The 22,485-nt window shown below is 38.4% G+C and overlaps 1 protein-coding gene across 3 annotated transcripts in view; it reads right to left on the bottom strand.

Annotated features, from left to right (window-relative positions):
• ROS1 (ROS proto-oncogene 1, receptor tyrosine kinase) overlaps window positions 1-22,485 on the bottom strand; it is a 134,145-nt gene that overhangs the window by 54,660 nt on the left and 57,000 nt on the right. For all 3 annotated transcript variants that reach the window (XR_014311894.1, XM_082731017.1, XM_082731016.1), the window contains 12 exons: window positions 21,593-21,855; window positions 18,768-18,831; window positions 18,024-18,226; window positions 16,278-16,483; window positions 15,420-15,706; window positions 12,275-12,451; window positions 10,942-11,144; window positions 9,120-9,264; window positions 7,929-8,161; window positions 7,665-7,841; window positions 3,461-3,629; window positions 2,652-2,769 (listed from right to left, as the gene is read on the bottom strand). Coding sequence is in view for 2 of the 3 variants with exons in the window: in XM_082731017.1 (XP_082587143.1) it covers window positions 2,652-2,769; window positions 3,461-3,629; window positions 7,665-7,841; window positions 7,929-8,161; window positions 9,120-9,264; window positions 10,942-11,144; window positions 12,275-12,451; window positions 15,420-15,706; window positions 16,278-16,483; window positions 18,024-18,226; window positions 18,768-18,831; window positions 21,593-21,855 (2,245 nt within the window). In the remaining variant the exon portion in view is untranslated. The remainder of the gene's footprint in view (window positions 1-2,651; window positions 2,770-3,460; window positions 3,630-7,664; window positions 7,842-7,928; window positions 8,162-9,119; window positions 9,265-10,941; window positions 11,145-12,274; window positions 12,452-15,419; window positions 15,707-16,277; window positions 16,484-18,023; window positions 18,227-18,767; window positions 18,832-21,592; window positions 21,856-22,485) is intronic.

Raw genomic sequence — 22,485 nt, 5'->3', positions numbered from 1 at the left:
CCAAGACAAAGCTAAAGAGGTTTCTTCCCACTATTAGAATGTGTAAATTTTATTCAGAATTTCAAACACATGGGACAATTAGCCCATAGTTCCCAACCTGAAATTCTTTTTTAATGTTTTCTTAATTCTCAGTCTCTTAGGCCATCGATAGCTTATGTATACTAAAGCTGGATAAAATAAAATACAGGACATGAAACTGATAAAGAAGGTATAATAGTTGGACTACCAAAATTATCCTTATACCGGAGATTCCAAGGTGTATTGCTTCCATTTGTATTGGTCTACATGCCACCTCACGTCAACCCACATTATTCTTTATATGAAACATAAAAAGAGTACAAGAGTGGGGCTCGAAAGATGTAAATGGAATGGCTTTTAATGGAATCATAAACTGAAGGAAAGCTCGAGGCCTTCCAATTACCTCCTCTCTGACACTGAAGAACTTTTCAAAGTCTGGGACTTTTCAGACAACAACATTTTTAGGACTTGGTACCTACCCACAGTAGGTTTAAGGAGAGCTAGTTCTACTCCTACCAACTGAGTGGTCACCTGAAAGGGATGGAAAGGCTCAGCCTTTGAAGGACAGGGAATGGGCAGGAACATCCAGAGGACCAAGACAGCAGAGTTGCTCACAACCGTTACCAGGAGCTCAGTGTCCTAGGGACCATTCTGCATAAGACTCTTTATACAATGTTTTTGTATATGTTGTGAAGTCTTGTGTTAGGCATTGGCACTTCCATTGTTCAACCCAAACAACTCTGATTCAAAAGAAAGAGACCCTTAAAAATGTATAAAATGGCTCTTCACAGTGACCAACCAGAGAGAAAGAATTCTGACACTGGTTGAGCATCTTCTGGTTTACAAACCACCATAGTGGTGGTGCTTTTCGCTTTGTTTCATTTCATTGAGTTTTCACAACAACCTAAGGAGGTAAACGCCATCGTCCCATTTTACAGATGGGAAAACTTTAGTTCAAAAAAAGAATAAACAAGTATTTAAATGTGTGGGCCCTGTGTTGAATAATGCCCCCCCCAAAAGTCATGCCTACCCAGACTTGGTGAATGTGACCTTGTTTGGAAATAAGAGATTTTTAGATGTAATCAAGTGACGATGAGGTCACACTGGATTAGAGTAGGCTTAAATCCAAGACCCGTGCCTTCTTAAGAAGAGAGAAATTCAGGCACAAATACACCCAGAGAACACCAGGTGATGATAGAGCCAGAGACTGACGTGATACATCTACAAGGAATACCAAGGATTGCTGGAAAAGTCTGGATCCCCGGAGGCTAAGAAAAAGCAAGGGAGGATTCTTCCCTAGAACCTTCGGAAGGAGCATGGTCCTACTGATAACTTGATTTCAGACTTCTAGTCTACAGAACTGTGAGAGAATAAGCCATCCAGTTGGTGGTACTTTCTCATGGCAGTCTTCAGACACTAAAACAGTCTGTCCAGCTCCCAAGTTCACACACTTTTTCTACCGTTCCCCCTGTGCCATCAGCAATAACTTGGGTATACCAGTATTCTGACTGAAGATGGAACTTTGAGATACCAAAGGTCTAGCAATTCATTCCATTATCCCATCATCCTTGTCCTGACAGTAGAGGCTTAGAACAAGAAAATGCAAAAAAGGTATGGCACTATGGGCTTAAGGAATCACTGAAGGAAACATGCTTAAAGTGTCCTAGCAAGACAGTGATGTTGATGGGCTGGTGAATATAATTATAGTCACAGACCACCAAGATGGTTCAGTAGACTAGAATGTATTTGACTCTGTGTAAAAACAGTAATAGGAATTTTAAAGAGGTTTCAGTTAGAAATGCAGCCAAGGTAATTCTCTACCATGTGCAGGAAAATTTGTTAAGGTTATGGGAGTACCAGAGAAAGATGAAGCAAAAATAGATCTAATGCTCAAGTTGCCAGGACTATAATTATGGAAGTGACTTTTGTCCTTGGAGCTTCTTAAAAGATAGCTTCATAGACCTGTGATGGGAGTGTCTGTGAAATTTGGAATTCTCCCCTCAAACTGGCATGAAATCTGTCCCTCTAAGCCAGTTCCCATTTACAGAGCTCCCCATACTGGCCAGCTTTGGGGTTGCTTATGTTCATCGGCTGCACGGTTTTCATTAAAGGCACATGTTCAGACTCTTGGGAGCACACTGCAAACTGTAATCTTCACAATGGACTAAGAATCCTATGGGACCTCTACAGGTCAGACCATTTCAGACCTTGAACTGTTTGTACATTCTGAAAATACCTAGTTCACTGCCAGTTCTCACTAGACATTATTCATCTTGCTAAAACAAATTATCATCAGAAATTCACACGCATACCATCATCTCATATCGAACATCAGCTCAGCTTCTTGAACGGAATAGATATTAATGTTAACTGCATGTGCCAATGACTGGATTATTTCCATAAAGTTCTGACAAGTAGTTGCAGATTTCCAAGAACAATGATGTGATCTGCCTTGTAATTGGAGTGCCAAGGCAGAGAACATAACGGTGCCCTCGAGGTCCTTCAACTAAAGATCCTTCGTATTTACTTATAAATACACGTTCATAAATACAGTTAATTTCAATCTAATAATACCTTATAATTAACTGCTTAGTTCTTTGTAGTTTACAAAGAACTTTGGCAAACAGACGTACCTGATCTCAAGGATATAGTACACAAGCCGGCTTCCATTATCTTCGGCTTTTTCCCACTGTATTGAATCTTTGCTCCCTTCTAATACTTTTGGAATGCCTGGTTTACTTGGGACTCCAGCTTTGGAAACATAAGAAAATACTGACTAATAAGTCAGAAGTATAAAATATTCTGCATTGCATCTTTCTATAAAATACTTTTCCAAAGAGGAAAGCCAAATACATTAAAGAAATATTCAAAAATATTCTCATATGAGTGTGTATTTTTAAATGAGTATCTGAAGCTTTTACAAGTGATGGATTAGATGGATTCTAGCTCACCACAAAGTAAATGATGCAAAGAAACTACTGTAAATTTGGAAGAATCTTTTCCTTGATTCTATAGGGATCCACTTACAGGGATCACTAATTGACATTCTTTTGGATTTTTATTTTTAGCATCTAGAAGATAGCAGTCAGTGAATAAATATATGTTGAACACTCAGTAACACTGTTTTCATTTCATTCTCACTGCAGAATGTCACAGCCAGACACAAAGTAGAGGATACTGAAAGATAAAATAATCTTGCCCAGTTTAGGGTTCTACAAGACCAGGTCAGTATTACCTCGTTAATGCCTGTAAGGACTCCTGGTTCTTTTCAGGTCCTTCATTCAAGCTCTAGAAATAGTAATTTACACCTTTAAAAAAAAAAAGGTTAACCTCTAGGATTGGTGAAAGAAGTGGTAAGAGAGGCATTGAGAAACTTACAGGAGTTTTGTTTTGTTTTGTTTTGTTTTGTTTTGTTTTTAATACTGAGGCTGTTAGGACTTACCTTTTGTCTTAAAGCTTTCTGGGAGTGAGGTGCTGTTTTCTCCTGTCCTGTAAACCACCACTACACGGACAGCATAAGATGTGTAAGGCTGTAGATCTGTGATGTTACACACATAATCTGGGCCTTGGATGCATGAAGCATTAACACGGGAGAACTCATTGTCCTTCCACTAGAAAAAGAAGTAATATTTTTTGTTTCTTTAAGAAAACAACATAGATAGAATGGATCTAAGAAAATTCAGAAGGTAAAAATGATAAGACTTTGTAGTATTTAGATGAAGGAGAAGAGAGGAGGTATTTAGATGTGTCTAGAAAACTTTTTCAACATTATGTGTACACAGTTGATGCATTCACCAAGATGGGGAATACAGAATGAATAATATGTTTGGAAAATAAAGGTGAAATATATTGAAAAAAAAAAGAAAACAACATAGAAATTCACAAGTCTATGGCAAGCCATTAAAAACTTAAATCAAATATTTTTCTGTTAAAAAGAAGAGCTTCTCTAGGAATGTTTGATCTCAAACATTATCTCTACCACTGACAGCCATTTTATGTTTTTATGGGGGGGTTTTTTAGTTTTGTTTTTCTGCTTTTGTGACAAGCTATAACTGACTTGAAGGACAGTTCTTAGGATGAGTCCAATGTAAGACATGAACCTCTTACTATATATATTCATTATGGAAGACTCGAAGCTTATCTTTTTGTTATTCCTAATGGCAGATACCTGCCTTAAATCAGGATAGCTGAGAACACAAATTCACAGCTGAGGGACCATGATGGATCAGAGCAATGATATTTTCAATTCTGTGTATTTGCTAATTAATAATGTATTTTCAAATTAATAATATTTTTACATATTTTGATTCTTTCCAGAGGTTCACCGTGACTTATAAATGAAAATGTTTAGTTTTTTCCTCCAAATCCCCTTTCAGACCTCTAACCAGCATTCCTTATGGTTATACATACAAAGCCCCGTTCCCAAAAAGAAGGAAATTTCTGTCCATCATCATTCGGCTACCAAGTAGCAAGGTTAGAAGTTAAATTTAGGAAATCTTACTTCCATTCCACTGTAGACACCAGGTCTCTATTTATAACTATCTTACACTTGCTTTGTGCATGGCTTTTTAAAAATCTGTGTATTTGGACCCTTGGTATCTTATTTGAAAATGGAGATTTTTTTTTTTTCAGTGTATGAGTACGGAAAGACAGAGAGGATATGGCATTTTGTCAAGGGTTCTTAGCGTATTTTCTCCAGTAGAGTTTCCTAAGAAGGTCAGTTTCCATAAATAAACCTTACTTTACATCTCGTTTTTCATTTCACGCTCACAAGGTCACATCATTTCATTGGATGGACACTTTATATTAGTTTATATCCAATAAGGAATGATTTCTACAGCACCTTCAGGAAGCAGACCACCTTGTTACAAAAAGAAAGAGGCAAAGGGTGGTTGGAAGGAGTGGGAAAAAAGACAGAAATGCTGATGTCTGAGCCATTGCCTGCTAAATTCATAAATGGACCAATCCCACTACGACATGCAGGCTTTAGAAACAGATGCATTGGGTCCATAATATTTACTCTGAACCATGGGAAAAAGAGACAGAGAGAGAAACAAAAAATAACAGAGATAAATATTGATTCCTGGCTCAAAAATTTTAGCCCTTTGTGGTCCTGGCTCCTTAATAATCTGCTGTAGAAACTATCATAAGTGAATAGTCTAGATGGCCCAACATTCCATACCACCCAGAAATGATCAAAGCTCCTTGGAAGGTCAGATGTGTGACCAAGGGTTCTGCTGGAAAACTGTCGAGTACTGGCCTCACCACAGCAATGAATGTTCTGGGCAGACCACCAACTTGGAGAGGAGCCACGGCTACCCCAGTAAATCACAAGGGAGTCAGGACCTTCCATTTGTCAGAGGCCAACAAGTGCAGGGGTGATTTTCAATACCACAGAGGGATTTTCAAATTATTTGGGCGGGGGTGTGGAGGAAATGGTGCAGACTATCATGTCTCAGAGAATGGAACTTCAAAAATGTTTGGTTCTAGTAAGAATTTTCCTGGACAGTTGAGAAAAACTCAACTTTTAATGGCTTTCATGCAAATAATTTACCAAAGTGAAACTACTTGTTTCTCCTCAATCTTAAATTAAACATGTTCTTCTTCTATACACTGTTGTGATTTAAAAAATATATAACTGTGGAATTTAAGAACTAGGTAGAAATTTAGCCATGTGGTCTAATTCCTTCATTTTCCATAGAAGGACATTTTAACAACAAAGATGAAAACAGGAAGTTTATCCTTCTGTTTTCTTTCCTAAAGATTATTTTTAAAAACTATTAATCAAAAAGATACACATTCACCCTTACCTCTCACCCCTCAGAGTTTCAGTTTGGAGTTAGAGGATCACTCCTAGTTGTCTTATCATTATGAGGTAGGTTCAAGTTACTCAAAAGATACAGAACTTTCTGACTAGATGTACTCATCATCCCTCTCAGAACACAGCCTTCCACTGGGCTCAGCAGTTAGTGCTGGTACCAGGTCATACTGTATCCTACACCCTCAGCTTCATAATTTTCTAAGTGGTAGATTCTTCATCAAATGCAGAGGAAGTTTTGAAATAAAAAGCACTGCATGAAAGTCACAAGGACTGAACCAAGCAGGCTCAGTCCCAAAACCAGGACCAGTTTGGTCCTGGTCCCAAACTTTGAGGAGTGGGTTGGGTGCCTTAGTGACTCATATTCCTTCCATGGACAAGCACCCAAGTAGGACTGGTGTAGGATGAGTCAGCCCCCAGGGCTCTTCCCTGCCTGGCTTGTGATTTCTGACTCATATGGCACTTGTCTGGTTCTCCGACTTCTCATCGGTAGAAGGAGGGGCTTAGGGTCACCAACTGTAAGGCTTTTCCCCATCTTCTTTCTTTGACATACATAAAAACTTTATGTAAACTACATCCCCCACCTTGCCTTTAAACTGAAGTGCATTGAGCTTACTTCAACAGATGTCCAAAAAAAGGTGATCCTCCAATTTAATTGCATTTTTATAACATGACCGTTTTTTAAATCGGCAACAAATCATCGTAAACATGCTCAATGGAAAAAGTCCAACTAAACTATGGCCATTGGTTTTGTCAATTTGACATTCACTGCTGTTACACAGTTTTCACAGATTTTATCTAAAGGGTACAAGATCATAGAAAATATCTTACAGGGGCACCTGGTGGCTCAGTGGGTTAAACCTCTGCCTTCAGCTCAGGTCATGATCCCAGGGATCAAACGCATCAGGATCTCTACTCAGCGGGGAGCCTGCTTCCCCCTTTCTCTCTGCCTGCCTCTCTGCCTACTTGTGATCTCTGTCTGTCAGATAAATAAATAAAATCTTTTTTAAAAAATATCTTACATACTAAAATTTTAAAACATCCAGAGGAGCAACTCCATTTGTTTTTTTAAAAAAACGAGGCCATGACTATACTGCTTCATTTTTGTTACAACTGAACAAAAGATTCCTAACCAATCTTTGCAAATGTGGACACACAAAATACATACTGCTGAAAATGAAATGTAGCAATTATTTAAAATAATCCATTTAAAGTGTGGCAATATGAAAGTCAACATAGACTTTCCCGAGCAGTGAATCAATTAGATTAATTGATGCTTTCAAATTCAGTGGGTATTTTTAAATTGGATAAAGCATGAAGATTTGGGGATGAAGAACCATTTAAAGTTTATCACCCAAGATAAAACTAGTTTAGAATAAACTCATTTAATATTTTATTTCTCTCCTGTTGCTACACAGCCCTTAAATGACAGAAAGAACATTTCTAAACAAGGTTTTGGGTGTTGTTTGTTTGCTTGTTTGTTTCTTTTATTTTTTTTTTCATAGAAAACACCAAATTGCTATGGACTTTAAGCTGGACAGCCACGCTGATGATATCTAAACTAAGCGAAATATTATGAAAACCAGTAAACCATAGTTTATACCCTTTTCCATGGAGCCTTTTAAGAGCAAACTAATCTCTCTGGAAATCGTTTCCATCAGAAATGAGTCTACATAGCTTCTGTATATGGTAAACCTAAATCAGTGAATATTGTCAAATATATTGTTGATTTATACAAGAGAACACTCTAGACATATGAGCAAGGTCTTCTAATTTATCCCATAGCATAAAACACAGATCTTCATGAAAAGTGTATGGTGATATTTACCTTCTGGAGTTCAAACCAAAATCTGGTGAGGTTAACATCAGCAGGAGCCTTCCAATCGAGCTGCAAACTAGTGTTCTCTGGAACCAAGGCATAAGGTTTCTCTGGTGTGTCAAACATTTTGACAGTGACAGGATGACTCTCTGAACACCACATTTCCTCAGCATGGCAGGCCAGAACCTTTTTGTAAAAAAGAACAATTGCTTAACCTTTTCAGAGCCTTACACTTGAGAACACCAATACAAGAGCCCAAGATGCTCACTGTACCTTTAACACATACAGTTTTCCACCGGAAAGTCTAGTGACAAGGAGAGCAAGTCTTCCATTTGGATATTCACTTTGTCTTAGAGGAGTCTCCGGAATCAGAGCCAGATGTGAGATTGCCAACTGATAGCGGACTGACTCTTGAGGTCCATTTGGCTTCTGAGATCCTCTCCAGGATACGGTGAGGCTGGTGTCTGACTGCACCGTTGTGTTAATGAGCCTGACTGCCTCTGGCACTGAAATAAACAGCAACAAATGACAAGGGATGTTGCATCAGCAAGGAATGAGGGAAGAAGGAACGGGGTCTTGGTTGTGGAATAATCATATTACGTGAGCAGAACAAATGACAGATGTTCCAAAGGAAAGCCAGTCTCTCATATCATGGTAACATAGAAAGTTAACAGACTGCCTGAAAGGCTCTTGCTTATTTTGCTTTAGGACTAACTCATTCTCTGGCGCCAGCTCAATGATACAGCCAATGAAGATGAATAAACCCATTCAGATTTGTTTGGGGGAATGTCATCAGAGACATCTGAAAGAAATGGCATCACCTCAAAATCATCGCCACCACTTAGAACACCTCTTTAGATTCTAGATCCTATTTTCTTTCAGGCAATGATGTTATTTTTGTTTTTTAAGATTGTATTTATTTGACAGAGAGAGATCACAAGTAGGCGGAGAGAGAGAGAATGTGGGACTCAATCCCAGGACTCTGAGATCATGACCTGAGCAGAAGGCAGAGGCTCAACCCACTGAGCCACCTAGGCGCCCAAGGCAATGATGTTATTTACTTTCAATTTCTGTGGCCTCAGGTAAAATTCAGAAATAAAGGCTGAATTCTGTGTCTCCACGCATACAGAGACCTGTGGCTACATAGGAAACGGGTGACACCCTGTGGTGAGACCAGAGAATGTGTTTCTTGGTCAAAAGTATTGATTCTGATATCTTACCTTCTTATTGCTTTCCATTCCAAAGAAATATTAGTCCATTCCAAAGGAATATTAGTCATCTTTTGTTGTTAGAGCACAGATCAGCTCATCAGGGTTTTTTTAACAATATATTTTTCTTATTAAGCTTAAAATTTCACATAATCAAGATTACTTAGGATCCAAATTAAAAAAATATATAGAGATATATATATCACATATATCATGAAATGCCACTCTAAAAACCCATCCCAAGCCCATAACTCACCTCCACTTTTAGTTTTTCCCCAAATCTCTTTTCCCAGAGGTAACTGTTCCAGAGGGTCTGAATAATAATTCTTTACAGCTGTCTGTATCACATACGTTGAAAATGGTCGTAACCCATCAAGTAGGACTATCCTCTCCTGAAATTCCTGTAATTCATATTTAAAAATCAATACCCAACTCTTCTTATTTTTTTTATACAAAGGAGAAGAAATTGTTTAACTGAAGGGAGAAAATAATTAAAGGATGTTTAAAAGTTAATTTGATATTGGATCATGGGAACGATCATGTTCACTATTCTGATCTGCCCAGACCTGGGTTGCCTAATACCTCCAACAATAAATGCCAAATGTTGGGCAGCTCTTGGTCAGTTCTGTGATGTGCTCATTTCACGTATGAAGTGCAATTCTCAGAAGGAGATACTATTTCCTAGCACTGCAACAAACATTGAGCAAGATGGTCTGGTAAAGTTGTGACTCCTAAGTGAATATGATGAAAGATGAAGCTGGCTTAGCTCGTCGTACTTAGAAGCAATGCTTCAGAAAGTAAAAATACTTTCCTTAGACCAACAATCCTCAACTTTGGTTTTACTTTGGAATCATCTGGAAAGTCTTAAGAAAACATCTGTGCCTTTTCTCCCTACCCCCAGAAATTCTGATTGCACTGGTCGGAGTGAAATGTGGACCCAGAGATTTTTAAAACTCCAGTGTGTGGTCAGGTTAGAGAACCACTGCCTCGGACCCATATTCATCAGTGTGAAGACAATGGGATCAACCAGGAGCAGTAACAGAACTAGCCAGTGCCCAGTCTGGGGCAGCGAAATGATCGAAGCTGTCTCTGATACATCGGGAAGTGTAAAGAAAGGTCAAAAGAGACAAAATAAAAGGAACTAACAAGAATCATGTGTCCTTTTGGAAAAAGTATATAGTGCTTAACCTCCAACAGATGATGGTCAATTTCACCTTTTGACTTGCTTAAATAACAAGCACAGAGCAAAATACTGGACACATATGACTCCATCACAAGGACAACTGAAACACCAATGCCAATGATGGGATGCATTGTGCCAGTTAATTCATCCATTCAAAAACTATCTAGTGAAAGCCTCTAAAAGCTCACTACTATGCTGGGTGCTAAGAAAACAATGACGATTGCACTACATAACCCCTACATAACAGTGCATTTCACAGCATACGGGAAATAACAGACAAAAATAGAACATACCATTTTTACATTAAATATGTGCTATGGAGGAGGGGTATATAGTAATGTTCTTTCCATCTAATCATTTCTTATCCCTCAACCTACAGTCGGCCACAGAGGCCACAAAAACACATCTCTATCACTTTCTGGGGATAATTAGTCAGGGAGGGCAATAAACCCTGTTCTTACAGGACACTCAGGAAACTGTCACTATGGCAATCCACCACTGGCCAGGGTTAATATCCTTCCCTGAAGCTTAATTCCCAGACCAGACTAGAACACTATCTGCATGAATGAATCAGCTGTAAAAGTTTGCACAGTCGCATGTTTCAGAATATAATATACAAAATGATGTACTGTAAGAATTTTATTTTTTTTAAGATTTTATTTAGTTCTTTGAGAGAGAGAGAGAGAAAGCAGAGGGGACAGCAGAGAAAGAGGGAGAAGCAGGCTTCACCTCCTCAGCAGGGAACCCAATGCAGGGCTGGATCCTAGGACCTGGGATCCTGACCTGAGCTGAAGGCAGATGCTTATCCACTGAGCCCCCAGGTGTCCCGAATGAGAATTTTATATCAGAAACAGGTATCTTGTGAAAAGACAAAGACCACCAGGTCCAATCTTACCAGCATTTTATATTTCAGCTCAGAGCTGGTTTTCCTGCTGTTAACTTCTTTGTAATAAACCAGGTATGTTGGAGTTGGGTTGGTGATGCCCAGGAGCGAGAGGTTGGTCCTGGCAGGCGGTAATCTGATTGTGAGGCTGGTGTTACTGGTGTTAAGTATAGTCGGCTCTGCTAGATCTGAAGCTAGACGCAGTAATGCTTTATCTAAAATAATAAAAGAAGATTAAGAATACCCACATACATAGATAAAAGAGGAAGAGTGGACTTATTTAACATCAAGGATAACAACGTCTTTAATTAACCTAGCTGACAAAGTATGATATACTGAAGTATTGGGTATGTTTTTCAGGAAAAGAAGACAAGGTTTTTTTTTTGTTTTTTGTGTTTTGGGGTTTCTCCCCCCGCCCCGCATACATTTTGAAGTCCTTAAAAGCCTCAGAAAAAGGGAGCACGGTAACTGATATTGCTCAAAATCTCCAGCAGGTGGCGCTAAAGTACACTGAATAGTATACATAGGCGCAAAATCAAATTGACCCTTTTTTACTTTAAAAAAGTATGACAGCATTATATTAATCATGTTTTTAAAATTAATTCCAGTTACAAAAATTCATGCTAGTTTTAGAGCTTTTATTTTTAAGGATGTACAGGTTTATGCGTGTGTTCAATTTCAAACAGATGTAGCACGGACTTACTAAATTTTTTAAGTTTCTCAAAATGAAAAGTGAATTATATAGCTAGTTCTGCCATAGTGCCAGACATACATTCCTAAAAGCCATTGCATCATACAAAACGGCATAATAAAGCCCTCAGGGTTTATGGAAGAGATAGAGTTTTAGGCACAGCACTAAAAAAAACACGAGTCACAGATTACCAAAAAAGTTAGGAACTTAATAAAAAAAATCTTAGCACACATGTCCTCATGATAAATGGCTGACCTACAAAATGCTACAATAAATACAGCACTTCACTTTGAAAAAGTCCTGAAATTTAATGCGGTGCTTTTTGATGGACTGGGAGGTCTAAAATATCCTTCGGGGTGGGGGGCGGACAAAAGAAGGGAAATGATGGGAATGAGAAGAGAAAGAAGACAGAGAGAATGACAGACAAGGGTTTCCAATGTCTAAAGTTGTCTACCACAGCCCGAGCCATGGATACACATGGAGCTAAATTATGATCCAGGGCAAACAGCAATCTTAGCATGCACTAATCCTAACCATTTGGAGTAATGCTGAGCATAACAAAGGGCTTTGGGTGCTCAGCCTGGAGAAGACAGTCTGAGACTTTTCTGACCCTAAACTGGGAGAACATGCTGATTACGAGTACAATCTTATTACCTGGAAAAGGCTGCAGAACTGAACTGTAAGCCAAGATATGCTTACTCCTTTGGACCTTCACCTGAGAGAGGATGGCCCCATTGCTTTTCTTTGCTTGGTGAATCTGCGTGCTGTCCTTTGCTGAGGAGATCCAGTAAAGAAATTCCCCATCCACAGTTAAGCTTTCAAGTGTTCTTCCTGCTCATGAAAAACATAGAATAAAGAACACAAAGAACAAAATATGCATAACATATGTTTCTACTCTACACAGTACGTGAAATACTTTTTCTGTATTGTAATCACTAAATTTTGAATCTTTCTATCATTTCAGTGTGGGAAAAAAAATGCCACCTTTATTTTATGTTGTGAAGCTAAAGATTTTATAGATATTTTCTCAATTTAGCTCCATCCTAAGTCAATAAGGTAAATACTATTATTGTTAGCCTCATTCTGTAGAAGTGGAAACTGAAGCTTTGAGGAGTTAAATAATCTCCTCAAGGCCACAAAGTTAGTAAAGTTGAGAGCCAAGATTTACAACTTAACTTGTGTGACTCCACATCAAACAATGCCTATTAGAATTGTACATGATACACGATTCTTACTGACACTAATAGGTTTACTCACTGACTTAAAATTTGAAAATATAACAAAATCAGGAAATAGGTTGAAATAGGAATTGGAAATAGGAATAAATGTGACAACCTAAATTCAAGCTTAAAATCAATTCTATAAATAACAAATGAAAGAAATCTGGCTTAATAATAGTTAACATGAAAAAGACTATGGGTTTTTCAAATGGCAGGCAACCCAAAGATGTAAGGTCACTTTTAGCTCTAATAAAAGAAGACGGGGGCAATCAGAAGCTCCCTGCACTAACCAGATCACAATGAGAGTATAGGGAGTTGTTACAGAGGTGACATTTAAGAATATATCAAGCAACCGGAGTGAAACCTCAGGAGGGTGACCAGGGCAAAGAAAGATCTAGAAGCCACATCATGTGAGGAGTAGTTCAAGACACATGAATTTTTCTTCCAATTTACTGTCATGAGCTATGACAGTAGATTCTTTATAAAGTTAGGGGTCAGAACTCAGACCAGTGAATGGGAAAAATGAGGACAAAACTTTGGCTAAATATAGCAGGGAAATCTGATAAAAAGAATTATTCCAAAAAGTTTAAAAACTTCCTTATAAAGAAATAGATTTTTTATTTTATAAGAAGGGGCTCAAACAAGGCTGTTTTCATAGAGGGGATTGCTTCTAACATCATGCCAGCTAAAGGATCTCTAAAGTCCTTCCAATTTTCTAATTTTAGGGTCATAAACTTCAATTATGGATTCCTGCAAGACTAACCGGTTCTATACCTATAAGATAATGGCCCACTAAATAATTCTTGTGTATTAGACGATAGATTAGATTAGATGTGTATTATTCTGACAATTGTTTAAATGGCAAGGAAGACTTTAGTTAAGACTATTGTAATATTACAATATATTGGAGGAGAGAGATGTGCTCAACTTCACATACAACAAGGTCAGCTGCGGATGCAGATCCAACTAGCAGAGTGAGAGGATCAGTGGATAGAAGATTACTAAGAGGAGACAGCTAGGATAGAAAAATTCTTGCTAAACTGGCTTATTGTGATTTTTGCTAAAGGCAAGCCTAGACCATCACGGGTGGGGAGTAAAGAACTAGATCAAATACCAGGTGTGGAGGATTATCTCTAAACTGATTTAGAAGGGTTCTTGCTAAAAGTAGAGTCAGCAATGACAAGCATGGAAGACCAATGTCAAGGTCTAGTTGAAAAAGGGCTCAGAGGAACCCAATGTTTGATCAAGAAAGAGTCTTTGTCATAGATTGAACAGAAACAAGTAAGTCTCCTAATAAGAGAAGTTCAAAACATTATCTCCAAAACCCATTGAAAGTATGTTGGAATTGTTTTTCAAAGGCTTTAGGTAACATATCACCAAAACCATATGTGCAATTATAACGCAGACACACATACACACACTCATTTGCAATTTCAAAACTTCACTATATAGACCAGTAATGTTCGATAGCACTTTTGATGACAGAAATATTTTATTTCTACGCTGCCCAACACAATAACCATGTGTTTTTGAGCACTTACAATGTGGCTCATGTGACTGCAGAATTAAATTTTTAATTTCAGTTAATTTTAGTTAATTTGAACTTAAATCACATATGACTGGTGGTTACTACATTGGACAGTGAGGAGTAGACTCTTAAGACTATATGAGAGTAAGGGCGCCTGGGTGGCTTGGTTGGGTACGAGTCCAACTCTTGATTTCAGCTCAGGTCATGATCTCAGGGTCATGAAACCCAGCCCAGAGTAGGGCTCCAGGCTGAGTGCAGAAGTCTGCTTGTCCCTCCCCCTCTCTTTCCCCATTTTCCCCTCCTCTCTCTGCTCATGCACATTCTCTCTCTCTCTCTCTCTCTCTCTCCCTCTCTCTCTCCCTGAAATAAATAAATTTTAAAAAATAATAATATATGAGTGTATCTAGAGTGCATTTTTTTCCTATTGCAGTTGCTCCTAATTAGAAGACCTCCAAATCCCTTCAGACGTTTAAGTATTTCCTCCATATGCACTGCATTTCAACAAATAGACCTGTCAAGTACTGACCAACTCATGCTGAAGGTGGAGACAATGGGACCCTCCCGACAGAAGTAAAGTGGGGTGCTGATAATAAGATCATCGATACTATAGTCAGGCCTAGCTTCAAACCCCAGCTCCTCCACTAATCATGGTCCTCTGGACAAGTATCTTAGTCTTCCTCGGCCTCAGTTTCCTCATCCATAAAATGAGGACTCTAACACCTACTTCATCAAGGTGCTTTGAAAATTAAATGAGGTAGTACATTTGGGAGCTTGCTTAGACTATATAGTTAAGCCAAAAAAAATTGTAGCTCTACTGTTAATTATATAATAACTTCAACAACAACAGCAAAAGAAACCCACGGATCCAGAAAATTTTGTGAATATCTATATACAATTTTCCTGGAAACAACTTGACTTATATTCTGCAGACACAGCTGGCATTGTCCAGAGCAAATACCACGTGTATTTTCTTTTGAATATATTCTTTTTAATGAAACAGGAGGGACCGCAATTACAAATGAGCATCTAAGTACACACATGGATGTCTTACCAAGCAGAGTGGGCACCATGACAACTTGCCAACACCGACATCCTTCCAGATCCACGGCCCAGATCTCTTGCCCTTTGACAAAGTATATCTGTGGTTTCTTCAAGTCAGAGGTATCAATCGTCATTGTTCCACTAAACTCAAATTGAGTAATACCACAAAAACACTGTCCCCTTCCATTTGAATGGTTTGTGGCTATAGGTGGAAGAATGCGATTCAAGGTCTGGTTGATAATACTGTAGTAGAACAGCTCAGAGCCAAAATCGGAAACTTCTGTCCAATACAGGCGACTATGGGGGAAGAAAAAGACCCTCCAACTTAATGAATAAAACATATCATTGTGAATGTTAGTTTCCAGTGAGGATCAATCATTCCTAACAAACAGAGAGACAAATATAGCATTTGGAGAGAACATTTTCAAGTGTCCAATAACCTTCTGAGATAGAATTGGCCACAAGTGATTTAGTTGATAGCATTTTCCCATGACTTCTCAATAACTATGTTTACAACTAGGAGTATTTCAAGATACCCGAATTTTTCTTCCAATTTACTGTCATGAGCTATGACTTGGACTAAAGCCTTGGACTAAAATGACCTTGAGGTGCTATGTGCAATGCTTTGGTTTCCTGTTGGTAATTACCATAACTTTAGGTTAGCCAAATTGTCGGTATGGGTTAAATTTACAAATTTGTGGTTCTGGGCTCATAACTTATGTGTAGAATTACTTAGTATGAATTAATACAGCTAGTCAAGAACCCTAAGTATCTTATTTTCCCATCAATGACTTCTAACATTAAACCAAAGATATTACATTAAATGTCTATTTCATCAAGCAGAAACAGATAGTCACACTTTACATACCTTAAAAGAGGATACACAGAAAAAGAGACTATTGTTGAATTTCTATTGCAAATTTTCAGCTTTCTGGGGTATTTCACCTTATGTTCAAGATCAAAATCAAATATTTGCATTCCATTTTGTGATGCTTTTTGCACAAAGTAGAGATGCCTTGAAATCCAGTCAATTGTAATAATTGTGATATCAAAAACCAGTGTACCTCGGAAAATCTTAATAATAGGTAGAAACACACAGCCAAGGAGATAGTGGTCATTATTTTTGTTTTCAAATTTGAGGACTTTTCTGTAATCTACTATATTACTTATTTACTGCACTTCTTTATAATCCAAAATCTCAATAGTTCTGGACTGTGTATCATTGGTCTTCTTCCCACATTGTATTCTTTCTCTTGATTAATTTCAACTACCATGACTTAAACTATAATTCATATACCAGTGCTACAAGAACAATAGCAAAAGCCCTCACTGAGTTACTGATTCAAACTGAATACTGAACATCTCCATATGAATGATCCCAGGAAATAGTATTCATCACTTCACGCCCAAAACCTTCTTTTCTCCTGCATACTATATTTTTATGGATTTCCAACACTCACCTGAGGAGCAATTCTGACAAATGTGATGCATTCATGACTTCCTCCTATCATGACTGCCCATTGTGAATAAATCCCATTTAAAATATGTCCCAAAGTTGTTCTCTCCTTTCTCATCTCACTGCCTCTCATTTCCTGCCTACCATTTCCTGTCTGGGTTTCTGTAATGGCCTCCTAGTTGTCTAAGACATAACCTTCTCTAAATCATTATTGACATCACTAGCAGAGAGGTCTTTCTCTAACATAATTTGATCATGTGAATGACCCACTAAGTTTCTTTAATGGCTTGATGTGGTCTTCAGGATTGGCATCGACACCTTAGCACAGTAGAAGAGGCCCATTATATTGAGGATCCTGTCTACTTCTCCAGCTTTCCCACCTGTCCTTCACTCACCCTCACCCCCATCTCCATTCCAAGCTCACTCCATTTACAGCCTCCTAAACATGGTATGGTTCTGTTGTTTCCCTGTCTTTACACTTACTACCTCCTCAGCTTTTCCCACCTTCACCTGGATCATCTTCTTGGTACCCAACATGTCTTTCCATTATACCACCACCTCTCCAACCTGCACTGATCACCCATTTTCTGTCATACCACCAATCCTTCCCTCAGCCTGGTATGATGCTATCTTCTGTCTGCCTGCTGTATTCAGTGAATGCCACCACATTCCCAGCATTGTGCTCAGGCCTCCCCTAGATTATCTCATTTAATCTTCACAGGAGCCATATGACCAGATACCACATAATCAGTCGTTAAGTTACTTGCTGATGGCCAGATCTAGTAAGTGGTGAAGCCAGTTAAATTCTAAATTTCAGATCCCAAAGTTCACACATGAATTACTATACAATACTATCCTCTTAGTGTTAGACTCATACCAGACTGAATTTGTTCAAGGACTGTGATTTTTTTTCCCCTCTATCCCAGGAACTAACACAGTGCCTTAAACCAAATAGCTATTTGCTAGATTAATCCTGAATGACATTTGCCCAAAATCTAATCTCTGTTTATCTGTGGCTAAATAATTAGACAAATCTGTCTTTATCAACCATTCTAATCTTAATGGCTCAACCACTGACCAGCCATTTTAATTACAGGGTAGTGTGGTATGCAAATGATCCATGTCTTTCCTTCCAGAAAAGTTTACATAGTGAGATACCTCAGAAGTGGACCTGTTGTGCATGTTCAGAAGATAAAGTGAGTCTCCTTGAACATAATACCCCATTCCGTCATCAGCTGTGTAGCCCATGCTACTGATGTCTCCTTCTGTTGAAAATGTCCATATGATTTGATTTTGATCCATATCTAATAAAACTATCTTGCTGTCAAAAAGAGTTATAAGGTATGGAAATGGGTTGATTTCTGAAAACAAGAAATAAAACACTTAGAATATGTATAGGGAAAAAAAATCCTTGGTTTGGCAAAATCTCTCTTTTATTTTAAAGATTTTATTTTTATTTATTTGACAGAGAGAGATCACAAGTAGATGGAGAGGCAGGCAGAGAGAGAGAGAGAGAGAGAGAGAAGCAGGCTCCCTGCTGAGCAGAGAGCCTGATGTGGGACTCTATCCCAGGACCCTGAGGTCATGACCTGAGCTGAAGGCAGCGGCTTAACCCACTGAGCCACCCAGGCACCCCAGTTTGGCAAAATCTCTTGATTCATGAGCAGACTATTCTGAAATCCATGAGTCTCTCCTCTGGGGTCGTCTACTGTTCCAGTCTTGGTCAACACTGCCCAGGGACCCTATGCTTAGGCTTATTTAAACATGTTCTTAGATGATAAAAATTGATTATTTGACTGTAACTTCAGCTCAGAGACAGTATTCATATCCTGAGCACACCCAGGGTCAAGAATGTTGTTAAAACACTAGCTGTTTTTTGCACAGGTGTTTGGTAATAAATACCTGCTGTTTTAGACTTTACTATGTCAGAAAATGGTCCAGGTCCTTTGGATGTGAAGACTCGAACCTAAAGAAAGAAAAAGATACCAGGAAAATGGCATTCTATGGTGTCCTCAATGATAATAATTCCATTCTGAAACTGATAGATTATTGAAGTTTTCACTTCATAATTCTGATTATGAATACTTTTTTTCAAGTTTTTATTTAAATTCCAGTTAGTTCGAGATAAACCATGAGAGACTGTGGACTCTGAGAAACAAACTGAGGGTGTTGGAGGAGAGGGGGAGTGGGGGGTTGGGTGAGCCTGGTGGTGGGTACTAATGAGGGCACAGATTGCATGGAGCATTGGGTGTGGTGCATAAACAATGAATCTTGGAACACTGAAAAAATAAAATTAAATTAAAATAGAAATAAATAAATAATATAAAATAAATTCCAGATAGTTAACGTACAGTGTAATATCAGTTTCAGGAGTAGAATTTAGTGACCCATCACTTACATACAACACCCAGAGCTCATCACGATTGTCCTCCTTAGTGTCCATTACCCATTTAGCCCATTGCCAACCACCTCCCCTCCAGCAACCCTCAGTCTGTCCTCTACAGTTAAGAGTTTCTAATGATTTGCCTCCCTCTCCTTTTCTTCCCCTTTCCCCTATGTTTGTCTGCTGTGTTCTTAAATTCCACATGAGTGAAATCGTATGGCATTTTTCTTTTTCTGACTGAATAGTTTCAAATAGTTACTTCCATTTGAGTATAAAGCAATAAATCACTAAGAGGTAAATATTGCCTCACATTCATGCTGGTGGTTTGTTTTTTATTGTTGTTGATCTTTTTGTCTAAAAAAGTATGAAGTAGGGGCACCTGGGTGGCTCAGTGGGTTAAGTTTCTGCTTTCAGCCCAGGTCATGATCTCAGGGTCATGGGATCGAGCCCCGCATGGGGCTCTCTCCTCCCCAGGGAGCCTGCCCCCCTCTCTCCCTGCCTGCTGCCTCTGCCTACTTGCAGTCTCTCTCTCTCTCTCTCTGTCAAATAAATAAAATCTTAAAAAAAAAAAAAATATGGAGTAATGGCACAAATCTCCACTGCAAAAGATCTGAATTTCTAAGAAAAGTTTTAGCTATTTTCAAAATTTTCTGTAGAACATTTAACAGAAATGAAACTATGCATATTATGGTAAATTTCCACTTACTGTGAAATAAACAACTAGAAGCATTAAATAACTAAATTTACTGTACTTTTAAAAAAGGAGATTTAGAAAAGGAAAATAATAAGAAAATAATAATAATAAATAGAATAAATATAAATATATAAATATAAATAAATAATTAAAATAATAATTAAAACTTACATTTGAAAATAAATTGTGCATCTCAAACAACTTTTACATATGTTATCTCTTTCAATCCTCACAACTACTAAGAGCTGAAACCAGACAAAATCTCAGTCAAACCTAAATAACTCATCCACAATGACACATGCAAAACCTGACAAAAAAACCAAGTCTTCTGAGGGCTGTAGTTTCTTCCCGCTGTGCCGCCCTGCATCCTAGTACCAAAGCTTTTTAAAAACAGTTTTTATTACATGTCTTTTCTTGTGTAGTGAATTACTTCCACTTCCAAACCTTGCATATGCACAATAGCCTGTAAAGAAAACTGATGTCCATAATGATGGACCCAAAGGGAAGATCCTCAAGTGACCTTTCAATCAACAAAGCATTAGATTTTTTTATATATTTCTAGTATTAAATATATTTTACCATATTATACACACTACTTTCTCTATATGTGTGTGTGTATGATGCTACATACATATACCAAGCCATCTTCACTTTTGCACAAGGCCATGTTAAATGAAACTCGTGCATACCCATGCATATTACTTTGCATGGTTTTGGGGTGGCTGAGATCTGAAGCTCTATGTAACAGACAGATACACTTAACCAAGATATTTCTTCAACCAGAACATACATAAATCTTAACCAGTAGGAATGTGTGTTATCTTTAACTTTTACGTACAACTTTTTTGATTTATCTATGAAGGCCTAATATGTTAACAAAATAATTATTAAATTAGGACTTTACAAAAAGAAACTAGATCCTCAGGAAGCTCAGATCTCTAAAACATTTCCCAAAGCATTATGTTCCCTGAGAAGTAATGGAAAATGGCTCTAAATATGTACAACATTGTCACCAACTTTCTATTTAATGAAGATATGAAAATCATCAAGCCATCTACTGTAAGTAGAAAGCTATCTCATATGAGAGTTAAAAGACAAAAAGGAGGTGGGGGTAGCTTTTTATTCTTGGCTCCTATTCTCTCTCACTTTCTCCTCTATCAGCAGCCAAACAGTAACTTTGAGATGTCAACCACCTAGACCCTTAGTTTTTATTTCCATGGGTAGCTCCAAGTTGGGACATCCAGAGGACCCACAATAGTGAATCGTCTGTTGGAAAGGACTCTAGAAGTTGGACTATAGCACACCACTTCCTAGCCACACAGCATTAGTAACTCACTGATACACCCAGGGACCTGGATTTTTCTTCACAGACCATAAGAGGATCAAATGAGATAAGGAATATAAAAGTTATCTACTGTGGTCCATGGCCTATAGTGATCACAGAAAAAATAATGGTCTGTTCTGAATCTGAAAGCCAGAAAGCTGTCAAGATGTCCTTTACCCTAGCTGTCCCCTCTCCCCTCTGTGTCCTCATTACCCACTTGACTTCCATGATCATAGTGGACCCCAAATTATTGAGAGAGAGGCCAAATTCCTAACTTAATCCTTTAATCAATCCTAAGACCCTCATTTCCCTGTTTTTATTCATACCTGGAAGGCAACAGTGTACCCAGGACTCATGCCTTCAAGCTGAAAAGACATCTTCGAGGGAGTTGTGTTGACAGCGATCCAGTCTTCGAATGTTTCATTTGTGTCTGTCTGGTTGGATATTTGATAGAAAATTTCAAATCTTGTTAACACACCATTTTCATGCTTAGGCTTATCCCATCGAAATTCTACCACAACTTCATTCAGGTTATGGTATTTTCCAGTTGGTAATACAAATATCCTGGGGTTCTGTGGTGCTGACGGAACTGCAAAGCAGAGACACAGATAAGGTAGACAAGAATGAAAGGTTGACTTTTTACCATTCATGGTGAGGGTGTGGAGAAGCTTAGTAATAAGTACTTCTCATTCCAGACCACTGGAGTGCATCTATCTTGTTCTTAAAGATCTTCAGGAGAGAATATTCCAAAGATTTCTTCACGAACCTATCCTGATATTTCATCAAATCTTTCTTATCTTCAACCCAAATCCCTCTTGCCAGCACTTAGGTCCATCTTTCCCATCTGCACCTCATCACCCTCATCTGGAGGGTGGCTGATTCTCCTTATAAAATACAATATGTACTCTCATCTTGACACAGTGATTCAGCTGGTGGTGGAAATGGCAGTCACAGGAAGCAAGGCAGGAACTCGGTCCAGCCTTTAGCCAGTTCAGGATGTAACATGAAGTATATGACGGATCCAGGCACTCTCACCTTGAATCCTCCCTGGCAGGAGGGAGTAGCCCCCAAGAATACGGTTTGGGGTTACCATTAATCCTAGAATCAAACCAAGAAATTTAGTCTCTCCCATTCCTTCAGTGAATTTATCTTCCTCTTAATCAAGAGAAATTCCTCTGCCTGATGTCTATGTCATTTCATCCAAGATGCCTGTCTTCTG

This window comes from Mustela nivalis (genome assembly GCF_964662115.1).
Source record: "Mustela nivalis genome assembly, chromosome: 5".
Classification (NCBI taxonomy): domain Eukaryota; kingdom Metazoa; phylum Chordata; class Mammalia; order Carnivora; family Mustelidae; genus Mustela; species Mustela nivalis.
Note: the sequence above shows the minus strand (reverse complement) of the source record. Positions and strands in the feature narration are given on the sequence as shown.